General features: G+C 39.6%; 1 protein-coding gene across 1 annotated transcript in view; it reads left to right on the top strand.

Annotated features, from left to right (window-relative positions):
* Nucleotides 1–784: 784 nt before the first annotated feature.
* Nucleotides 785–24,727, top strand: part of LOC132154571 (glypican-1-like) — a 68,517-nt gene continuing 44,574 nt past the window's right edge. The window contains exon 1 of the mRNA XM_059563180.1: nt 785–1,270. Within this exon, the coding sequence (XP_059419163.1) occupies nt 1,126–1,270 (145 nt within the window). The 5' untranslated portion in view covers nt 785–1,125. The remainder of the gene's footprint in view (nt 1,271–24,727) is intronic.

The raw sequence follows: 24,727 nt of genomic DNA, 5'->3' as shown, positions 1-24,727 counted from the left end.
CTGTTCTAGGAGTATGTATGTTTGGTGAGCGGGTAAGAAATTTCCTCTAAAAGGGCGGATTGCATTACAGCATCAACAAATGCACGTGTATAGCCAGAGATTGTCTTACTATTAGGAGATACGAGGGTCTGTATTACCTACTATTGGAGAAAGCATAAAGCCCAACTTAGATCACATGTGCCTTAATAACTATTCACATTACAACCTTGACGTCATTGGATTTCAGAGTTGTGTGATAATCGCCATTTACGGATATCATGAATGAGTTAAGTGAGCAAGTATGGGAGCGAGTTATATAGCATACAACTATATAAAGTTGCATGCAATAAACAATTTGAAATTTTTTTTTTGAACAGACAGTTATTTTCTTTACAAGCCAGACACAACTGTAAAATGTTAAAATCTGTGTCCTTATCTAGTACACATCAGGCCAGATTAACATTTATTCTACAGATGCTGTGAGGTCATGTGCGTTTGTCCACTTCAACATAGCTCTAGTTTTTATGTCTTGTTGAAATCCTATAAGAAAATTTTAGGATTGGTTCCAAAGTTTGATCCCAAGCTGAATTTAAAGTCCGTACTGTATCCCCTTAGGACTAGACACAGATCCAGCTCAAAGACATGTCAAAGTCAGCTCAAAACCAGAGTTTCACTAAATTAAATAAGCAATCTCAGAGATCCTTATTCCGTCATACAGGAGAGCCTTTGGGGAAATGGAATCCCGTGTTCATTGGCCGGCGGGGTGATTTGATGTAACATCCTGTGTAGGATCGCGGCAGACGAACCCATAGACGAACCCGATGCCCCGCAGACGGTGCCTTCGCTCGGTCGCGCGCTCGCCCCGCTCCGCCTCACAGACCGAACGCGAACGCGAGTGCACAGACGCGTCTCTGGACTGTGCGCTCCCGTGAGTTCGTGTCATTCCTCCCTCCCTCTTCGCTCCGTCATCTCTCACTGGATCTCGCTCTCCTTGTTAATTCAAGTGGTTGCCACTGAATAAGACACTGCGCGTGGGAGCGACCCGGTGCGCTTTTGGAAACGGGAGGCTTTGCTGTGGACGCGTTTATCCGCTGCTCTTCGCCCTTGGATTTGATTCACACATCACGCTTCTTTCTTCTGTCCAGGATGGGTTTTGTCGTGCTGGTGCTTCTGTGCGCTCTTACCGGGCTGGTGTTAGGGGACAGTAAACCCAAGACATGCTCGGACCTCAGGCAGTTCTACAGCAGCAAGGGGTTCAGTCTGAACGGAGCCCCGCAAACAGAAATATCCGGTAGGTGAACCGCTCAACCCTTCTTTCTTCAGCACGAATGACAGCTGTGATGAAGACATTGGGTAGCCAACAAAGACAAACTTTAATGCAAGTCGTTACTGTGCGATTCTAATGCATCATCATCTTATGTTAGCAGGCAAGGCAAGTTTCATACACGACATTATGTTACAGTAAATCAAAGTGCTGTTAACTGAACTAACTATAAAGGACTCTTGCCTAAAAATCTGCCGATTTTTTACACGTGTTTTTTTTTCTCTCTCTCTGAAGAGCTTCTTATGCATGAAACTCGTTTGTTCATCTCACTGTCTGTCACTGACCCTCTCCTGCACATATGTGACACTCCCACAGGTCTTTGGACTTAATCATTTTCCATGACCCAAGATTCCATAACAGTTTTCCAGACTGCTTCTTCTGCTGCCAGCTGATTTGGTCGTGTGGCATAGTTACAGAGATTTACTAGTGATTATGAGCTTTCTGCAGCCACTGCTGGTGTGTGTGTGTGTGTGTGTCAGGGTGGAGTATCATCTTATCCACAACTGTTCCATGAAGGTTGAGTTTTCACTTTTGATTTTTGAGTTGAAAAGATGAAACCTCAGTGGGTGGTAAAGCTCTAGTGATTTCACACGCACAGAGGACCTTGACTTCTTTTTGTTTCATTACATTTTTCTATCACCGCTCTACTATGCTCAGCACTGCAGACTGAATGTATTTTTACCCATCATCCCTTTGCGTATGATGCACGAGCTAATCCCGGTCGGTATTCCCTAATGATCAGAAAGTGTCCTCCATTTAGAAGATTAATAGAGGTGAAAATCAAACGTTAGGGACTGTACATTAATGTGATGTAGTTATTATTCTCATAAACACGCACAACATGTCCAGATGCATTCAATCAGAGTAATGCATCATTGATCCCCTTCAATCAGACACATTAATGCCACTGTGTTTAAATAGCAAGCTGTAACGTGTCTAAGTGATGCCGATCAAAACCCTATCCCTAACTTCTCATCCATATGGAAACAAGGAGATTTAATTGAAAGTAATTGTTTCAGAGTCAAGAGTTTCCCCATAGGAAATGTTCAGCAACTATACATACTGCAGTTTTTTTTTTTATACTGCAGAGATGTTTCTCTGGTTCTCCACTCAGGAGCTGACATACTTGTCCTCCCATGCATAAAACTGCGGGAATCTGATTTTGGTTTTTGTGTATATTAAAGTTGAATGACTGTGTCAGCTGCCTGGATGGGAAATCTGGACACAAACTCGAGATTTTCTTTAGCGGTTTCTTTGACATTAATGGATCCACTCGCTTTTCCGAGTCTTCTCGCTCTTTTTCCACTCTTTTCTCTCCTGCTGATATAGTCGATGATCAGCATTAATCTTAGATGGATGAATTTCATTTGGGATGTGGCTTAAATTTTTGATATGAAAAGTCTTAAAAGCTTTGTATGAATTTCTAAGACTGGAGTTGAACATTCAGCTGGGTTGCATATCATCTTTCGCTCTGACTCATCTGAGATGTACTTGACACCAACCCTGTGAGAGAAACGTTTTGGCCTTTGGTCATGTTTGTGAGTGTGTGTTTATGTTGATCGTGTTTTATCTAGTAGAACATTGCAAAGCTCATCTAAAAGCATGCAGCTGTCTTCTATCAGTCCCCATGCGTTCTGTTTTACTTTTAAGTGAGTGATGATATTCCCCTAGTGATTCGGAGAGGGGATCCTCGGCGAACTATGGCACACCCTGCTAAAAGCCCGAACAAGCTGAGCGACCAACACCAGAGCTGGAGGTTGTGACAATACACAACGATAATCTCTACCTGACCTCATTTCAAGAGGGATTCAGTGACAGATCAGGTCAAGATGGCTCCTGTCAGTTCTTATCAGACTCATATCAGGAATCATCTTAGGAAAGCTAGCCAAGTTCATCTCACCTTTGTCTCGATGTGCTTCTTGTTTTCATTTTTCTCTCTCTCACCCTCCTTGTGTAGTGGATGGAGTTTAACCCAATGTAAAGGCTGTCATCTTGTAAAGTCTTTCAAATGTTTTGAAGCAATAGAAAACAGCTGGGGAATTGTCTAATATGTTCCAATCATTTATTGAATTACTGTAATAGTACCTGCAAACATACTTTTAAAAATTAGAGGTCAGTCACTGTAGGTTTAACAAATAGTTATCCTTAATAAATGGATTATGTAATAAAAAAAGCAAGGGTCATACTGAGTCACGGTGCTCATGTGGCACATCTGGGTTTGAGTCCAGCCTGCATGAAATGTGGATTAAAATTGTACAAATTTTTTAATGATTTTTACAAAAACAAATGAATGATATTAATCATGAAAATATGAATCATGAAAATATATTTATATGTACATATATGTATAAATATAAACTGTATAAATAGATTTTCTCTGTTGCTAGCCCTGTATTTATAATAATTTTATAATATGAAAACAAATGTATTTATTTATGTATTTGCCATACCAAATAACCAATTTCCCCTTCTGAACTAAGTTTGAATAATGAATGAAAAACTGAACTAGTTTTCGCTTTAGTCTAATCATGTCAGAATAGAAGTAGATGTAACATGTAGCCTTTTTATTAGCATCATTATGAAGTTTTAATATCATATAAAACAAAAAAAGAATGTTTGTTTATTTATTTATTTGCCAACTAACCCAACCTCCCCTTCTAAACTCAGTAATAAAATTACAATAGAACACCGGCTGTAACTTGTAGCGTCTCAAACCACATTGACCATGATGATGATGACGTGTAGCACCCCCTAGCTGTGACTGTAGAGTAGGCAGTGGTCATAGCAGTTGTCATTAGTCATGTTTAAGCCATGGACACAGTCGAGCATGAAAGCACTAATGAGGTCCCTGAGCCGTGCGGGACACTGGATGATGGCCGCTAGTGCATCTGCTGGAGGCAAATAACAGATGCTAAAAAGCAAAATGGCCCATGGTAACATCAAAGGCTGCAGAATATTTCGTGCATGTATATTTCAATATTTAAGTTGAGCACATTTGCTATAGGTCACAGCTGTGCGTGTGTGTAGCATAAAGAGAGCATTGCATTTTGTACTGATTTGTTATAAATGCGTATTGATTCGCATGCATTGATTTTAAATGTTTGTTGGGGTCACACTCATGCTTTCACAATAGATTTGTGCACTTATCCTCCAATCCATAGCAGGATGAATTGAGAATGGGTATTCCTAGACTCATACGCACACACACATAGACACTGAGTGAAGTGTTTATAGTGCTGATGCAGTAGATGTTGAAGGCATTAAGCTGTAATCTGCCCTCTGGAGCCTGAAACTCACCACATAGTGTTTGATATCATGCAGAGCTGAGAAACCGCTCAGCACACTGCAGCAGTGAAGGAAAAAAAATGATACAGGGAAAGAGGAAGGGAGAACTGATATTGAGATTCCCTTCTCTTCCAATCTGCTGCTTCTTCTGTCCTTTAAAATAAGAAAAACAGATTGTTAGACTTTAGAAGTACTAGTGTTTTATTAAAACATCTCTTGATGTGTTGTTTCCTTCTTGATGCTGACAAGATTCTTATGGCTAGCAAGCATATGTTGTGTTTTGGATGCTGGTTTACTGGATAAATCTGCCCAAAATTGAAAACTGACCTCATTTACTCAACTCATGTTGTTCCAAACTTGCATGACTTACTTGTGGCTGCTCTTTTAAATGCAATTACAATTAAAGAAATAGTTTAACCAAAAATGTACTCATCCTCAAGCCATCCAAGGCATACAGTAGGTGAGTTCGCAAGAGATTTGGAGAAATTTATACGTCACTTGCTCCTAAATAGATCCTCTGCAATGAATGGATTCCGTCAAATCCAGACAGCTGATAAAAAATCTCCAAGTAATCCACATGACTCCAGTCCATCAGTTAATGTCTTGTGAAGTGAAAAGATGTGTGTTTCTAATAAACAAATCCAAAATTAAGATGTTTTTAACTTTGAGTCCTCTATCCATAAAATTACTTTCTTTTTCGAAGCTCTGGTGAGTAATTGATGTAATGCCAAATTTCTTCAAATCTGTTCTGATTGAGAAACAAACTTATTCATTTTGGATGGCCTGAGGGTGAGATCAAGAACTAGATGAACTTAATCCCTGACCGAATCATTCAGACTGGTTTTGTGGACTTCTCATGAGTTAGTACTTTTTACATTAAAATTAATTTTAAAGGAAGAAAGTCACACAGGTTTGGAATGATGAGATGGAACAAGGGTGTGTACAATTTTTTTTATTTTATTTTTTATTTTTTTAGAATAGACTCGAACTAGCTTAACCAGCAAGACTGCTAAGGTTTGATGGGACCATCCATCTCAACCAGACAGAACCAGCTTAAACTAGCAACTAGGACAAACTATGCTGGTCTTTTCATCAGGGCTGAAAAAGGGCACTTATCAGAGATTTGCCTTGGCTGTAATTGTCTCCTTTTAGGTGGATCCTGATGTTTTTGGTAATTGGTGTAACAAAACTGCTTGTCTATACAAGACCCTGGTCTCTCTCCCAGGATGTGAGCCGCAGATGAATACGATACTTATGAAATCAGAGAACTACAGGACAGTGCCGTGATGTAAATCTCCAGTCCGTAGCGAGACCTATTGAATTATCTAGCCACTAAATATGACAAATAACTGACTCAGATTGTAATGCATGCAGTGTAATGTAGTTCTCAGCCTTCTTTACAGCTCTCCCAGAGGAGAGAGAGAGAGAGAGAGAGGGATGTGATGGACCAAGGTGACCTTTAGAGGAAGACATTTTTGATGGATTTGCTATTGTGTGACATCCTTTGAAGGAAGAGAGAGACAGACAGAGAGAGAGACGGAGGTCACATTCCCTCAAAGCTGCTATCTATATATACATGCCATAACCTGATATATACAGGGTCCAAAATGAGCTTTTTTGCCATAACTGTCAAAGCCAAGTCAATTTAGACATTTGTTTGGGCATATTTATGTTACATACTTTTTACACTGACTTTAACATGTTGCTTTTATTTTAGAAACCTTTGCTGTGTGGCATTCGAATGTTTTGACAGTTCGTTTCATCCCAGTGAAGTTAAATTTACCCTGACTCTGAGAAAAAGAGTCACACTGTGTTTTCTGGAAAACAGTTTAATCTTTATAATCCTAACCACATTTCCAGCTAGCCTTGATGATTCATTGTGTGGTATTCAAAATTACACTGCAAGTATACACATGCTGATGGGTTCAGACCAGGGGTTTGGCTGGTTAGCTTGGCTTAGTTAGATTGGTAGATTCGATAACTTCACCTACACTTCACTTGTTTAACAGAAAGGCGGGACTTCTGTTCTTAATGCCAACATATTGAGTAGTGCAGATTTTCCTTTTCAGTTTTTAATAGCTACAGTATATTTACATGCACCCAAATAATCCATTAGTAATCAGATTCAAACAAAGTCTTCTTGCACAGCATCGTGTGGGTTGGTTTTCATCATTAGTCTGTTGATGGAACCAGTGAGAAATTTAGAGATAGTGTGTATCTGTTGAAACCAACTATGACAAATTGGATATTTATCCCAGAAAACAAAATGTTTTGCAGTTCATAATTTTGTAATGCTAAGTTGTGTAGTTTCCTTCTCCTTTGGCTGAAATATGAATTTATTATGACTCTAATGAGAATTTCCATTGTGCCTTAGAAGATGAAGAGTCTTTGAACAAACAGTGTGCTGATTGCGGTGTCTGTCCTCCCTATGGCAATCAAGGGGTTAAATGGTGTGTTGACAGCTACAGTGGAGATGAAGTAGGATTTTCAGAAGTCTAGTTCATGGGTCATGAGTTACTTGGGAATGAACCTTTAAATTTGTGCTTAGAAATTTAACCGTTAAGTTACCAAGACCCCCACTTGCTGTAAATTTCCTTGTGTTGTCTTTTAGAGACAGCCCCTCGAGATGGGGAGTCAGATTTTTTTCTTTCTTTCTCTGTGAGTTGGATGATATTGATGTATTTTTAGATGTGCTAAAAGCTCAGGGGGATCCATTTATCTGTTTAATTCTCTGGAGAAACAGCTAATGTTAAGATAACAGCACAAAAAGATGTGTAAACTGTCATCTCACGCATCAGCCTGTGTGTGTGATTAGAGACAAACTGGAAAATTCTTTCTTGTTTTCTTGTTTGCTATTTTTATTCCTCTCTTTCTCATTTTCTGTTCCTCTGAGCCAAAGTTGTTCATAAATAATATAGATAATCCAGCTTTGTTTTGATGTAGACAGTTCATGCTCAGCTGAATATGCATGTGTGTGTGTGCATGTGTGTGTGCACAGGCCACAAAGTATTTGGACATTTATGTGACACTTAAAAATGCACGAGTGTCTTTGCATTATAAAACAAAGCATCAAACCAAATAACATTCATTTTAATGAAAAATACCGAAAGTCACTTTTCAAACAAAACTTTTCACGCAAATAAGTTAAAACAATAGACACTGTTCAAAATAAAGACAAATAGATACTTTCTGCTTGTCAAACATCGGTGAAACATGTTCATGCTGTAGTTATTTTAATGAACTAAATGCTGCATGTGGCATGTGTCCGCTGTTTCCACAGCTCTGTCTCTTTAAATCCCATGTTCAGTGAAATGACCCTGCCGGAGGGTTACAGCCCCCCCCCCCCCATCCATCTCTGCATGCTGATCTATTTGAAATGTATTTTTCGAGTATGATGTCAAAATGAAGTGGTTTCCAGTGGAGATCTATGGGGTGGCCAGCCATGTTATGCGAGTGGATGAGGGGTTTTGTTCAGTGGACTGGAGTATATCAGGGGCAGCTTTCCCCCTGAGACACAGATCTATCTATCTATCTATCTATCTATCTATCTATCTATCTATCTATCTATCTATCTATCTATCTATCTATCTATCTATCTATCTATCTATCTATCTATCTATCTATCTATCTATCTATCTATCTATCTATCTATCTATCTATCTATCTATCTATCTATCTGTCTATCTATCTGTCTGTCTGTCTGTCTGTCTGTCTGTCTGCCCCTCTTCACATGAGGATTTTGAAATATGGATATTAGTTAATAGATGTTATCTATTAACATTAGTAGTTATAGCTTATCAGGTTGCTCTCAAGAGTTTTATGGCAGATGGAGCTGGTCAGTGTGAACTGAGCTTCGCTTAAATTAGTCCAGCATATAGAGGGAATCTGTCTCTTTGGCTAAAAAGGGGTGTTTCTGTTCTGTGACCCAACCACATGGCATCACTCAACAAAATTGCATCGCAAATCCACATGGGAGGAAGGAGAGGAGGGAGATGGATGGGGTGGGAGAGAAAGACTGTAAGAAAGGGAGCAATGCTGACACATCCGTTTTACCAGTGGCTCTCCTCAAAGTCATTACAGTACATCACACCTAACCATGACAAGTCCAAGTCCATCTCTCTGTTGCTTTCTATGGAAATATACAGCCCTTTTACAGAAAACCTATTCCTGTTCTTACAGCATTTTCCCCTTTTCCATCATTTCTGAATCTGTTCTCAATGTTTGAGCTTCAAATGTATGTTTCCAGCACATTGATTTCTGTTTTCCAATTCATTATAAGTAAGAATACACTGTTAATCAATAATCTGAATGTAGCTGCCAACATCAATGTTTTTATGCTTGAATACATGTTTTCAGTTTCCACCAGAGATCTTTGATTGGTCTAAATAGCAATCAAGTTGTCAGCAGTTTAATAGACGTTGATTAATGGAAGTAGAAGTCCTATTCTGAATCACTAAAGAGAAACTCCAGCTGGAAACCAACTTGTTGATAAGAAAAGGCCTGCAAATTACTTACATTTTAAGAACATCTGTACAAATCTGGCACAATGTTTTGTTATTAGGGCCCAAGCACCGCGGTGTGGGGACCCCATTGGAATTGCTCCATTTCTTCTTCTTCTTTGTATTTTTGAGGGCTTAAACATGTTTGAAAACTCATGAAACTTCACACATACACCAGAAGTGGCAAAAATTGCCCAAAAGTGCTATTCATTGATTGCTTATAGTGGGACTTGCTAATAGATGGAAAAAGAATTGCCATTATGAAGAATCTTTGCCTAAGAAGAATTTGTAGTCCTGCAGGTTCACTGCTAATTTTTTTATGCTAAACACTCAATTCTCCGTTAAAGGCAGTTCATCATTGTATTCTGTGATGTCATTATCCAGCTCAGTTCAGTTTAAATAATATCTGTGCAATCAAGTCGACGATATCGCTGGATATTAAGTGTCCCCGACCAAGCAAGCCAGAGGCGACACTTACACTGACAGTTATCTCTGCACTTTAAGACAGGAGAGGAAAATGTGTTTTAACTTGATAAAAATGTACCCATATCCCCTTTACAAACACACAATTCCAGTCTTGATCTATTCGACCAACAACAATGACCTTTATCTGATTTCTCTTTCTCAGTTATTGACATTTGGCGAATATCAAGCTTGCAGTTTGTTGCTTTGTATTGAATAGATGTAGCTCACACAGGTCTGGCTGTGGGTGGGGAGTGTGTGTATTGATATAAGCTGGTGGATGAGACTTTCTGGCTTTTCTAGGCTTTAGCTTAAGCAGCAGATGTGACAGTTATTGATCCTTGTCAGGGATCACCTAATACATACCTTTCTCTTTAAAGCCTGTGCTAATGTTACATTTGTGGTGTGATGTATGGATTCTGAGATTATTTGGGAGCAGGAGCCCAGGACATTACGCCTGTGTGTGTATGTAAGGGCTAGGTTGGTCTAGCATTGTCAGACCTTTAAATATACTGTATAAGGTCTGGTCCACATATCAGCTGATTGACATGTTAAGAAACCAACCACAGTACATTTTGTTTTTGTGTCTGATTTTGGGGCTGGATCATCTGCATCTGCATCAGATGGTTGGTAAACAGTTTTGTTTGTGCTGTCTGAGGCTGAGATTAGGACTAGATCCTTTTGAGAGGTTGGCAAAAGTGTGTTTGTGTGTAATCATATTGTGATCAATGTGTGTTCTGTTCTCCAGGTGCTTGGGCTGTTTAGTCTAATCTTTCATTACCTTCATGAATGATGAGCATTTTGTGGTTATTGATATACTCCAGCAACATCGGCTCAGTTTGAAAGCTGCCTCGTTTCCAATAAGCTGCTTGTTGCTTTAATTTGTAATTTTCTTATTTCCAGCCAACTGCGCAGAGCCGCTACAGCTGCGCTGGAAAAATCACAGCTGTTAGATCCAGGTTTTGTAGTTTTTTACATTGTTGATTCACCTGGGCACATTTGATAGTTTCGTGGCTGCTGATTAGATTTATCAGCAGTTATACAAGCAGTTGTTTATTGATAAAGCAGCATAAACCTTCATAAAATTTGAAAGAATTAAATTGACATGTTCATGCTTCACACATACTTTGTTCAGAGGACAAAGGTTACATTGAAGTGATATAATTACATGAAACTAGCAACTGTTGACTGACACTATAAAGGTCTGAATATCACGACTAATCAAGTAGGTTTGGGAATCAAGAACTGGAACTACTGCTTAAAAAAATACTAAGTATTTTTTATGATGTTTAATTTTACTCAACAGAAAAAGACATGCTTCTTAGAAATCTTCAAATAATTTTGATGGGATGTTGTGTAAAGATCCTGCAAGTTAGCAACGGTAACTAAAAGGAGCTAAACAAAACGTCTACCATTTTCCAGATGCTGTTCATTCTTTTTTGCTCACTAATACAAAAACTTTGTTAATGGAATTGTGGAATCATAAATTCCTTACTAAATTTCTTACAATTGCAAGTGATCCCTACCTAGTGAACTGTCTGGAATTTTAGAAGACATTCCTTCAGAATGGCCATCTGAAGCAATTCTTTTTGGGTATGATTGTTAACATGTAGTCCCATGCATAGACTTCATTAATAATAATTGGTCTGAACTCCTGATCAACTTGCATTATATTTTCAGGGTGTTCATCACCCATCAGTGTGGTGTTGGTTGGGTGATGGCGTTCAGAGCCCCAACCGCTGTGCAGTAATGTGTCAGTCTATGTGTAATCCTCCTCTGCAGGCCATCATGGGTTAGATTATCACAGTGGGCAGCCTGGTAGTAATAGACCATTCAGATGCATGCTGGGAGTCTAATGACATCATGTTAAGATTAAGCAGAGCTGGGCCATGATACAGCATGTTACAGCCGCTCTCAGATTAAAGCCTTTCACTGCTGATGAGATGACAATGAATGTGTAGACAGAAACTCAGTGGGCCGCGTGTATGAAAGAGACTCAACCACACAAAGACAACCACACAAAACTCTGACATAGTCACAGACATCACAGGAAACAGCTGATCTTTATATTACAAGCCCAGTTGTGGTTTCTTTATTGTGAATGACAGGTTCAGTAAGATTTTTTTTAAAGTTCTATATATAAACTCAAATTTTTGGGTGGACTCTCTCTGTAAGGGGAGACTTTCTACAAAAGTGAAGATGGCCCTTTTAAAACTAAGCTGTAAACTCCATGACACGACTTCTTCAGCTTCTCTTGGCACCTGTGTTGACCTTGTCATGGTTTAATGAAAAAGTGAGGACAGTTTAAGCAGAAGCCAAACCCAGTGTGTGGTTTGTTAGTGGAGGTGAGGGAAGTGTTTGGCCTCTGTTGGGTTTTTGGCAATGATGTGGTGTTCCGTACATCTTGGTGAACTCATTGTTTGTTCTTCAGTCTAACTACAGACAGAAATGCATCAGAAGAGACACAAGACACAAACACACAGAGAGAGAAAGATATTGCTGGGGTTGTTTCCCGTGGGATTAAAATGCCTCTGAGAAATTGAATATCTGAGGAACATCAATGCCGTAATCCATTTCATAGCGGAACACAAAAGCTTCTTGTTTTTCTTCGCTCCTCTTTCTCTGCATCCATCTTCTATCAATCATTCTCTCTCCTTGTCCTTGACTCACTTTTCTGCTTTCCTCCATCTGTCCATCTAAAAAAAATGTAAAACTAAAACTAAAAATAAAATAAGTAAAAATCAGCCAATACAACAGTTGAGTTAACATTGATAAAACAAATCAATAGTGAAAAATTTAGTAAGTGTATGTTAGACTAAGAAATAATAATAAATACATTTACAGAAAGACTAAATTACTGTAATTATAATGAATAAATTATTTTTAAGTATTATAAATAAAATGAAATTAATGTTTTTAAAAGTAATTAAAAAAGTCTTAATTTAATTTGATTATTAAAGCAAGACGAGCAAAAAACACAAAAAACACAAAAAAGGAAAGGAAAAATCAACTACTTAAGTAATTAAGTCAATATTCAATAGTGCAAAATAGAATAAGTGCATATTAAAATGCAATATAGAATAAGTAAATATTAAACCAAGAAATAATCAACAAATTTACCAAAACATTAAATTACTATAGTAAATAGAACAAGATTAATTCTGTCTCTCTCTCGTCATCTCTGTAACAAATTATTAGACATGTTTCATTTAAATTCATTTTCATGGACTTTTAATTTGTTTTTGGTCAGTTTCCTTTGTTCTAGTTCCTACCAATATTTAGTTGTCATGGTTTCTCCGTTGATGGTTTTCTGTGTAGAAGTTGCACATCTTGCTCACATCTCATTTAGCAGCTTAAAATGATGTGTATGTAATTTTGCTAAAATGTTCATGTGAACGACCTCCTTATCTTGTGAAAAGCACTGCAGCTTCAGAATTTGAGTGTGAATGTATATATGGATACATGTGTGTGTTAAAAAAAAAAAAGCAGAACTGATATTCTTGATTTTTAATCCTCTAGGTATTTTTTTATTTTTATTTTTTTTAAGTCCTGCACTTAAAGCAAGGACAGAATTCATGACGTGTTTGTCAAACATCCCCTAATCGTGGTCTTTGGGATCCTACGCCCCCTCTGAGGGCACAAGCGATATGTCTTACACACTCAACTGGAGGGCAAACAGAAACTTAGGATGATGTGTTTTAGTGTGTGTGTGTGTGTGTGTGTGTGTGTCTGTTACTATGCAATCCCTCATTCCCACATTTCTTTCTCTTTATCTCTCTCGCTCAGTGCACTGAAAATTGTGTTTAACTGGAATTTGCCCAATGATGTATTGCCCAAGAAAAAGCAGGGTAGGCAACTGATAATACAAACTAAACTGAATTTATATTTTCCCGAAGAAAATGTGAGGGTGCTTGTTCATACAAGAGTACAACAGAATTATATTTTCATTTATTTATGCATATAAAGTAGACAAACCCAGACCCGCACCCAGAAACAGACACAAAATACCTTGTCATTTAGCAAGAGCAGATTCAGTCTGGGAGGCAGGCGGTAAAGTGTGTTTGTGTGTCATGCACGTTCAGATTGCTAGAGAACATCAGCTCCATGCCAGCTGTAATTTTGGACTGAGTTTGTCCAGACAGGCAAGTGCATGTGTGTGTGGACATTGTTCTGAAATATGAACAAGCGGTACTTGCTGAGGTTCAGGTTATTGCTCACACTTAAGGTGGGGTCATATTTACTGTTGTTCTGTGAATTTTCACGGGCCAAATCCAGTAATTAAAATAGGAATCCATGCAATTGGGAATTTCAATTTCACGATTTCACCCTTCGGAAAAAAAATAATATATATATATGTATATATTGGAAATCTAGATTTTTTTTTATTTTCTTAGTGTGAAGAAGATTTTATCCTAACTTTTTTTCTTTTCTTTTTTTCACCAAAATGTCACTGAATTTTATCTTATGTTCCCTTTCGAAGGGAACTTCGACAATACGTCATCGACGTTATGGGTAACGCCTCAGGCGTGACAGGTGTCTGAAATCAAATATCAACTCACAGCAATCATGCTGACCGGCGACAGCCGTGAGTCATCAGCTTGAATGATGAGCATGCGACCTGGATATATAAAAAGGGCGCCTTGAAACCATGACAATATCCTTTTCGTCTTCAGGGACTGTTTTGTCTGATTTAAACGTCTGCTTACAGCGAAAATGAAACGCACATCTAAGGCAAGTCCTAAAGATTTTGTGAAATGTGTTGACCCATGCCCAAGATATTTGTCGCCGGGTGACACTCACGAGATGTGTGTGTACTGTTTGGGTGAAGAGCACGCACAGGATGCTCTTGAGGGAGCGTCCTGTGCAAATTGTGAGCGTTTTCCTATGAGAACGCTCCGCTCTCATCGGGCTCTCTTCTCGAGGGAAGAGAGTTCAGCATCTGGTCCTCGCGGATCGGGTCCCGCTCGTGCCGAAGCAGAGCGGCGACGCGCTTCATGGGGCTCCCAGATGGAGCTCGTTGACAGTCTCTACTACATTTCATTCCGGTTTTTGAACTCCGCTCCCTTGAAGCCAGAGCATTGCCATGGGCTGACGCCTATGCATTTAGTAGGTAGGCCCCTAATGGCCCCTCCACTAGGAAGAATGGCGTATGTTGTACTCCCCTGCTATAAGGGTATTGCTTTTTGCTGAGTACACTGCCTTTGACAATGTGATTAGGTACCAGGATGCTGTAGTAACAGCTTTCTGCCGCAAAGGCTGCACGGTTAGGTAGTAGGCTCCAGCAGGCCTCCTTGACCGGATAGCCCCCAAATAGGGCTCCTAGGCCAGCTCACCTTCGTGGGTTGGCCCTGGTAGTTCGGGCAGAAGGCTCACTGCCGAGTAGTAGGCCTTAACAGGCCTCCTCGGAGGTGGGTCACAACATTGTGGAACATACACCAGGACAAAACTATAGGAAAAGTTTTTTAATAGTATGGTTCCAGCAGTGTTCGTTAAAGTAGCAGAATAAACTTGCTATCAGCTAGTAGGCTCGACCAGGCCTCCCTGTTAGGCGAGTCCCCAGCAGCAGTCACATCCAGCTGATTAGACTGTTTCAGGTAGTAGGCCTCTTCAGGCCTCCCTGAAGGTGGGCTCCCACATTTTGTGGTGGTCAGGTAGTAGGCTTTACTAGACCTCCCTGAGGGTTAAATCCCACATACTGTGGTTACTAGGTGGCAGGCCCCACAGGCCTCCCTGAAGTTGAATTCCCGCTTTTCTGAACTATCAGGTAGTAGGCCTCATAAGGCCTCCCTGAAGGCAAAGCCCCAAAGACAGTCAACTGGACTGCCAGTCTGGCTCACTATCAGCTATGGTTTTCAGGTAGTAGGCCTCTCCAGGCCTCCCTGAACGTAAGCTCCTTCATGTCATGGTTTTCATACTTTGAGTTTCCACTTAGGGTGGTTTTCTGGTAACAGGTAGTAAGCCTCTCTAGGCCTCTCTGTAAAAGAACTCCCATGCACTGTGTTTATCAGGTAGTAGGCCACACTAGGCCTCCCTGAAGTTGAGCTCCCACATACTGTGTGTTTCCACGAAATAGCATGGTTTTTCAGGTAGTAGGCCCCTCCAGGCCTCTCTGTAAGCGTGCTCCCATGTTTTGTGGTTGTCAGGTAGTAGGCCTCACCAGGCCTCCCTGGAGTTGAGTTCCAAATTACTTTGAGTTTCCACTTAAGGTGGTTATCTGGTAACAGGTAGTAGGCCTCTCTAGGCCTCTCTGTAGGTGAACTCCCACATATTGTGGTTATCAGGTAGTAGGCTTCACCAGGCCTCTCTGAAGGTGAGCTCCCACATACTGTGATTGTCAGGTAGTAGGCCTCTCCAGGTCTCCCTGAGAGTAGTTTCACAGTGATGCTAGGTTTTGTAAGCTAGTGGCCGCTTACTTTCAGTTTAGCAGTCCTTATCAGGCAGCTACTGAAGGTGAGCTTGCGCCCTGGGTCGACTCAAGTGTTTATTCTCTGCTACGGGTTCCCTCCTGGACCCTCTTTATCCTGCTACAGCCTGGTTGCCTACCAGGTTGATCTTATGCTCCCCTCACTGAGGGTCAATATGAGTATGTGGTCTCCTGAGTCTGGTCAGTCGGTCGTAGGCCTCTCATGAGGCCTCCCAGTTAGATCAGTCCTTAGGCCCTCACAGGCCTCCTCAGTGTTTTGAAACACAAACACTGGGTAGATCCGTGGATCGAGTAGAGAAACTCCCCTCGCTGGCAAGGGTTGTAAAGCACTATGCTGAGTCATACTCTCCAGGATATCCCGTCTCTGAGATCCGGGCCGAGTGGTTCACTTGCTGCTCCGCAGTTCCTCGGGTTGGATGCCTTCCTAAAGGCAAGTGTCCAGAGGCTCTGTCTTCGGACAGACAGGAAGTGGCCAGACTGTAGTGTCTTATGTAGTGACACCAGGTCAGGCCTGCCTGGTGGCATTTCAAGTGGCACGTTCCCCTGAATAGTGACTGGCTGGGGTTCCCTTGGGTTCCCTAGCCACATTCCCTAGAAGGGACTCCTTCTAAGAAGTTGAAGTTGTGGTCCTAGGCCCTTGAGCAGGCCCAGGTAGACCTTTCACTAAACTATGTTTATGGAGATTTTCTGTGGTATCATATAGCTTGGGCTATGACCGTAGGGAGTGCTGTCACTGACAGCCCAGTGTGACCTGAGGGTGAGTGGTTCTAGCGTTCACTGAATTGCTGGTTCTGACAGTTGTCACTGCCATTGGGCATGCACTCCCTTTAGCATGGCGGCGTGGGTATTTCGTCTCAGGTTACAAATGTAACCTTTGTTCCCTGAGAACAGGGAACAAGACAATACATCTCCCAGCCATGCCTCGGGGTCTTCCTGCCAAACAGTCCCTTCAGACGAAAGGATAATGTCATGGTTTCAAGGCGCCCTTTTTATATTTCCAGGTCGCACGCTCATCAATCAAGCTGATGATTCACGGCTGTCGCCGGTCAGCATGATTGCTGTGAGTTGATATTTGATTTCAGACACCTGTCATGCCTGAGCCATTCCCCATAACGTCAATGACGTATTGTCTCATTCCCTGTTCTCAGGGAACAAAGGTTACATTTGTAACCTGAGATGTTTTGAATGAACGTAACACTAACATTACATACTCTTAAAAATAAAGGTTCCAAAACTGGGTTTTTGTTGTGATGCCATAGAAGAACCATTTTGTGTTTTCTCAGAGAACCCTCTTAGAAGAACCATTTTTTCTTGGTGTAAAGAACATTCTAAAGGTTCTAAAATAACCCTTTTCCAGGTTAAAGAAGCTTTTCTGCATAGAAAAGATTCTATGATTGTTAAAGGTTCTTCTTGGAATCAGATCCCAATAAAGAGACATTATTTTTAAGATGGTGTAATATTATAAAGGCTTTAAATGAGCTCTTTTGACTTGGGCCAGCAAGGAACCACCCTTGAAACCACTTAGCAAAAGCACAGGAACATGCTAAAAACCTTACAGAACTCCTTAGCAACAGCACAATCAAGCACCACTTACATCGCCAGTAAATGGAAAAATCTAGTTGTTGGTTTAAAGTATGTTTTAAGTACTGCTTATTCAATCTTATTTTGAGTGATTGCCTTTGCTGTTTAAGGGCCCTCCAGAAAATCTCAGCTCAGTTTGAATAGTTGCCCCTCCAGGACGTGTTCTTTATGCAACCTTTGCCTTCCCTCTGACAGATGACTTAAGGAGTCTGACTCACATGTGAGGTCATTCAGTTTTAATGAGCTGTTTGGTTTCTGGAAAGAGGTTAGAGTATTGGCGTATCTGATTTGAAAGCATCACCACAGTCTTCTGCATACTCTAACCTTTAGCTTATGTTTTGGGCGGTTCTGTAATCACATGGATCAATATTCAGTGGTGGGGGACTTTAGTTTGTGCTAATCATTGAAAATTTTTCTAGAATCATCCCAGAAAACATACACCTGCAGTCATTAAATTTCACACATAAGCCTCGTTTTTGCTTTATAGGACTCTTGAGTTGACGATTATGTGTTTTGGAGATTTAAAATGTTATATAGGTTCTTCAGATGAGTGTTTTGGTTTCAGGATTCTTTAAAGCACCAGTACATATTGTTTTCTGAAATACTACCGAATAAAATGTTCCTTATAGAGTTTAAAAAGTTCTTCTTTAAACCTAAAAGACTATTTTTTCTTAAAGGTAAAGTGTGTATTTCTGTGCCACTAGTGTCACCTAATAGAATCTGTTTGTTTGAGCAGCCTGACATAGCAACTATGACTCATCCAATGTTGTGATTTGGGACAGGATTAGGCTGGGTAGTCATTGAGTGAAGTGACATTCAGCCAAGTATGGTGACCCATACTCAAAATTTGTGCTCTGCATTTAACCCATCCGAAATGCACACACACAGAGCAGTGAACACACACACACACTGTGAGCACACACCCGGAGCAGTGGGCAGCCATTTATGCTGCGGCGCCCGGGGAGCAGTTGGGGGTTCGATGCCTTGCTCAAGGGCACCTAAGTCGTGGTATTGAGGGCGGAGAGAGAACTGTACATGCACTCCCCCCACCCACAATTCCTGCCGGCCCGGGACTCGAACTCACAACCTTTCGATTGGGAGTCCGACTCTCTAACCATTAGGCCACGACTTCCCCCTGTAAGGCCACGACTTCCCCCTGTAAGGCCACGACTTCCCCCTGTAATTGTAACCCTTTTGAAAACAATAATTATTTATGCAATTCTGTGGGACAGAAATGACAAACTGCACCTTTAAGATGAAGTCAGAAGGTGAACTGGCAACCGCAGACTATCTGTGAAACTTTCCAAATTTCTGCAAAATGTATCATTGGAACAATGAGGAAATCTCAACCTTGCCATCAGCTTTTGCTAATGAACACCTGCACTTTAATGTCTATTTGCATCATCCTTTTTGTGTATGTTTTGTGTAATTTAGTAATAGGCATAAACTCGGCAAACTCTTCCGTTGCTCATGATGATCGCCAATGCCTGTGAGCTCTGTTGGGTTTCCATCCAATACTGTTCCTGTATCGATTGGCTGCTTTGGAAATATTATATGGAAAAGAGAGGAAGAGATCTTCTCAATGATCCTGTGGCACATGATCTGACATGCTCTTTGTGTTTTTGGCACAACACGTAGCAGACTGTCAGATTGTCTGTCCTTTCATCCATTCACTCAGCCAGCTCTTTATAATGAGAGAAAGTAAGGGATAATATGTGCTTTTGCCACTGTGGTTGAGGGTAAAGGGTAAAATGATGTAAGTGTGGTCCCTTCTGAAATATTCCAACCAGCAACCTTTATACAAACACATGTGTTGTCATACTGATGCTTTCAGCTAATATTTGAATGTCTGACAACTATTACCCAGACTGAAAAATTAAACAAGTCACAGTTTTTCAGTCTTCAGCCAATCAGAAAACAGCATGTGATTCTGGAACTTGAAGTCTATTCATGTTGATGTGCATGTGGATGGTCTGGCTGTCAAGTTTTGATCTTATTTGAGGATCAAGGAGAACAAGCTTTAAGGTTGAGCTATTGTTGGTTTGATTGACAGGCCTGACCAGCCCATTTTGGAAAGAAATCGGTGGCTTTTCCACCTATCTGAGTAGTAGCTCAGCTTTTATAGTATGAAATTAAAAGATTATATTTGCTAATAAAATATAAAAGCTGTCAAATAATGTATTGCCGTTTTTGCTATTGCACTCTTTTCTTGCACACATTCACTTATTGCGTGTATGTGATATTAAATATGGTTTTACACAGAAATTCTATGTGTTATAGTGTTGCAACTATTTAGTGAAGGGAACTTAGATGCGATCTAACACTTCTGTATCTTTGTTTTCCTGCTGACCCAGTAGAAAGAGCTAATTTACTGCCAATCTCTCTTTTAATGCTGAAAATTCCTTTCCAGTAAGACTTACTGATATTTTACCGTGGTGAACTTAAAGTGGAGTCTAGTTGGCAATTCAGAAATGTGGCTGGGATTTGTTAAGAACTGGAATTTTTGTTTCAAACAAGTGTAAGATGCAATCTGTCTAAAATTTGTGGCCATAGGGGGAGAGAGAGATGGAAAGAGAAAAATGGGCTTTGGAACAAAAGGTCAGTACCTGAACACTGGAGCAGGAATGTGTTTTTTAAAACGAAAGTGGGATAAAAAGAGATACACAGGGAGAGATGGTTAGAGAGATGGCCATTCATGCCTTTCAAACTTCTGTTGATGAAAAGCTTCCTTTCAGTGCGACTGTGAAAGAGGGATTAGGGAGAAGGGGATGGTGAGAGAGAACAGTGCATTCCTCTAAACGCCGATTCCATTCATCCGTCAAAATGCTTTAATTCATTCTCCATCTCTCACTGCTGTCTCTGTGTATGTAAAAATATTAAGAAAGCTGATACTGAACATGTAGCCATTCCTTACCTTCTATTACTATTTCTCTGTGCTTTTGTCTCTGTGGTGCCACTTGAGTGGTGGACAGTGTGAATGATGTGTGTTTGAAATTTGAAAACTTTAAATTGGATTGTACTCAGACAGAGACAGGGACAGATGAACTTTTGTGGACCCATGCGTACTGTGTGTGTGTGTGTTGTTGCATGTGTCGGCCTGATAGGACTGGCTGGCATGATGCCCGGTTGAGAAGCGTTTCAGGCTGTATGCGGCCCAGCTTCCCACTTGACTTCTGCTCTCATTCACATCTTAATTTGTGATGTTATGTCAGTTGACTAATCAATCAAAATATTAGACTCGATTTCTCACTATGTAAAAGATGCTGTTGTTTATTGACTAAAATGCAATTTAATTGATATTTGTTGCTTGCAAATCACATCAGGCGAATGGAATTTATGATTCTGAATGATTCCAAATGATTCTGGCAGGAGTGCGTCAGATTTCTTGAGCTAACCCTTGAGATTGCTTTGTGCCAGCGTTCATGCCAGTGCTTGTTCAATATCACTCAAAGATGCACATTGTGTGAAATATCACATTATGGACTCACATGAGTCAACAGAATGGGTCCTATGACTGTGTCCCAGGCTTCTTTGTGTCAGATGCCCATCTGATGGTGAGACACACACTGTTATGGTCAACGTGGCCATTGGTTACAATGGAAGACCTTGGGAAAGATAAGGAGTGCGTCATCATGTCCTGTTTGGTATGAGAGTTTAAGTATTCTGAATATATTGAAAAAAGCTGTTTATGCTTAAATCAGTCCCCTCCCCCATTCCATTAGATATCATCCAGGTAGACAGACTGTAAAAAATGATCGGAGTTTAACAGTAAAGGACTTTTACATAAAAATGGTGCACGTTTTTGGATGATGTTGTAACTGGTGACATTAGTAAAAACAATTTAATGAAATTAATACTCTTATTCAGTAAGGATGCAAGAATGAATTTGATCAGTGACAGTAAAGACATTTATTATGTTACAAAAGATTTCTGTTTCAAATAAATGCTTTTTTTTCTACCTGGTCTCAAAAAAATATGTACCTCTCTGCACTTTTTGTGCAACACCATTGTAACAATGTTTGTAGTACGGGAAGAAGGAGGCGGGAACCGGCGAACACTTAAATAAAACTTTAATAAGAAAATAAACACAAAACCCTTGTGGACAAAAGTGGTTACAACACCGTTGTAACAACGTTTGTAGTACGGGAAGAAGGAGGCGGGAACTGGCGAACACTTAAATAATACTGTAATAAGAAAATAATCACAAAACCCTTGTGGACAAAAGTGGTTACACGGAATTTGAACCGTAGCTCTTCGCCTCTCAAGTACATCTCCACACTCTGTGAGCCACCGATCAAACCGAATAACTATGAAAATCCACAGATATGAAGCTTGATATGTGCGAGGCTAATGTTCAAAAGCATCAGTTTTCAAAACTCCCAGGATATTAATATTGTTTTGAAGTCATAACATGATTTTCTTCAAGTAATTGTGAAAATTATGAAAATTATGTTTTATTAATCAAAACTTTGTACATTTGTTTGAAAAGGAATAAAAGGCGTCAGAGTTTTATTGCCTCTAGTGTTCATCTATTTTTGAAACTGCAGTGATGTACTTGGTGTACTTTTGGGTCTTGCTAAAAAGTGCACCCAGGTACATTTATGCCATTTTAAACCACATTTATGGTTTTCGCAAAAATATTAAGCAACCCACTGTTTTCAACAATGATAATAATAAGTGTTTCTTGAGCACCAAATCAGCATATTACAATGATTTCTGAAGGATATTTTTCTGAATATATATATATATATAAAACAGATATTCTAAATTGTAATAATGTCACAATATTGTTTTTACAGCGTTTTTGATCAAATTAATGTAGCCTCAGGAGCATAAGAGAAAATCTTACAGATCCCTTTTGAAGTGTAGTGTACTTATATTACATTTAATACCAGTAGGTCATGATACATGATATAATTAGAAAAACACAATTTTACCCAGTATTTGTGTATGTTGCTTTGGTTCCAGGAAAGCTGTCCTGCTTTGTGTCTGACAGACGGAAGCGTAGCAACATGCTAATGTCAAACTCTACAGGTGTACAGTTGACAAAAACAATCTTTTAAAAACCACCCAGAACACCTTAGCAATGGACTCACAACCACACACACTAATACGTTTTAGATGCTGTTGTAGTTGAAAGAAAAGCTCTTAATGGTTTATGTTATGATGTGTTAAGGATTTAGCCTGTCCAGTTAGCGCTCCTGCGGTGTAAGACACCATAGTTCTTCCTCTGCAAACTGGCAGAACCCCACCACATCTCCTCCCTGACAGCTAAATTATATTTGCCTTCACCTCTCATTCTTATCTCCTGAGGTGATACGATGCATATTTCAGTTTTCCAGAGAGTATTTAAGTCTGCCTGGATGAACATGATTCTTGCCTGCTGGGTGTTAAATGTTAGAATAAAGTGGTTTCTGTATAGGGGGAAACAAAGGCTAGTCAATGTTACTTGAACCTTCTGCATATGAACAGACATGTAACCCTCAGGACACAGAGATTGCTGTCGTTATTCTCACACACACAAACACACATTTAACAGTACCCCACCTTAGGCTACCAGTGAGATAGTGAGTGTATCCCACCCACATGGGCACAAAGGAATATGTGTGTGTGAGAGATAATACATATGTGTATTTTGAGATGTTGTTTCTCTGTGGAGGTCAGAATTGCCTCATTTGACCCGTGCTCAGTGCACAGCACCTCTTCCTCTAAAGTTGAGTCTACTTCTAGTTAGTTGGGGGCAACTGCATCTGCGCTCTTGAGAATAGTCTGACAGCTGGCCAGAGGTAGATTTTATTGCTCGGAGGTTGCTCTTCCAAAACTCAGAAGACTTCAAATAAATAAATTAATGCAATAAAAAAAAGTGCAGGAGCTTTCATATTTGAACATTTTATGTTGTTACATTTTGTTGTGCCTTTTATGTTCAGTTTTTAAAATGTGATTCCTGATTTTGATGTTTTTTATGTTCACCAAGGCTGCATTTATTTGATCAAAAATATAGTCATAACCAGTTATATTATGAAAGATATACATACAATTTATATTCACAATAAAGACATATTGTAAAAAATAAAATAAATAATAATAATAATAATAATCAAATAAACTGTTTAATCTTTTGAATTATAATAATATTTCACAGTATTACTGCTTTTTATGGTCTATCTGAAACCAAGCAATATATATATATATATATATATATATATATATATATATATATAGAGAGAGAGAGAGAGAGAGAGAGAGAGAAATTTACCTTTTTTTGCCGAAGATAGATAGAAGATAGGAGTTGTACATTAGTGACTGGAAAAAGCTGCCCTGGGTTGTAACCAAGATGACTAACCGCCTGACATGTCTTGTCTTAAGACATCCGAGAGAGGATGTTTTACGAGAACATGTTTGTTTGCCTTTGCTCACTGTGTTTGCAATGGAGTGTGACATAAAACAGTGATGCAGTGTTTTATCAAACTACAGTGCACTGCAAGGCTACTTGGGAAATGTAGCTTATTACGGGAAAAGCTTCACTATTATGAAAAAAGTTAGCTTTATTAAAGATGTAGTTAACTTCACTCTGAGTTACTTCACATTAAATAAATTGAGTCAGTTCCTTCTCTTTGCTGTTTAAGAGAATTTATTGAGATATATTCTCACTAAAACTATAATAATAATAATAATAATAATAATACATTTTATTTATATTGCGCTTTTCTTGTACCCAAAGTACAGTACAAAAGTAAATATATTAAAAAAGAAAAAGAAAACAACAAGAAGTATAATAGAATATACATCGAGTGTCACCAATTAAGACACAGACATCTTAAAAAGATGGGTTTTTAACTGTTTCTTGAAACTTGTTAGTGTTGGTGCATTCCTAACAGTTGAAGGAAGTGCATTCCACAACCTGGGGGCGGACACAGAGAAAGCTCTTTCACCCATCGTTTTCAGTCTGCAAGAAGGCTGTTTAAGTAGAAGAGAGTTGGCAGAACGGAGAGATCGAGAGGGCATATATAACGTAATTAAATCACATATATATGATGGTGCAATTCCATGTACAGCTTTATATGTTAAGATAAGAGTTTTAAAATCAATACGGTCATGGATCGGAAGCCAATGCAGGTTCCTAAGCACCCCAGAGATATGCTGACGAAAAGGAGTATGTGTAAGAACACGAGC

This window comes from Carassius carassius, chromosome 12 (genome assembly GCF_963082965.1).
Source record: "Carassius carassius chromosome 12, fCarCar2.1, whole genome shotgun sequence".
In the NCBI taxonomy this organism is placed as follows: domain Eukaryota; kingdom Metazoa; phylum Chordata; class Actinopteri; order Cypriniformes; family Cyprinidae; genus Carassius; species Carassius carassius.
The sequence above is the reverse complement of the archived record's forward strand: the minus strand, read 5'-3'. Positions and strand labels throughout refer to the sequence as shown.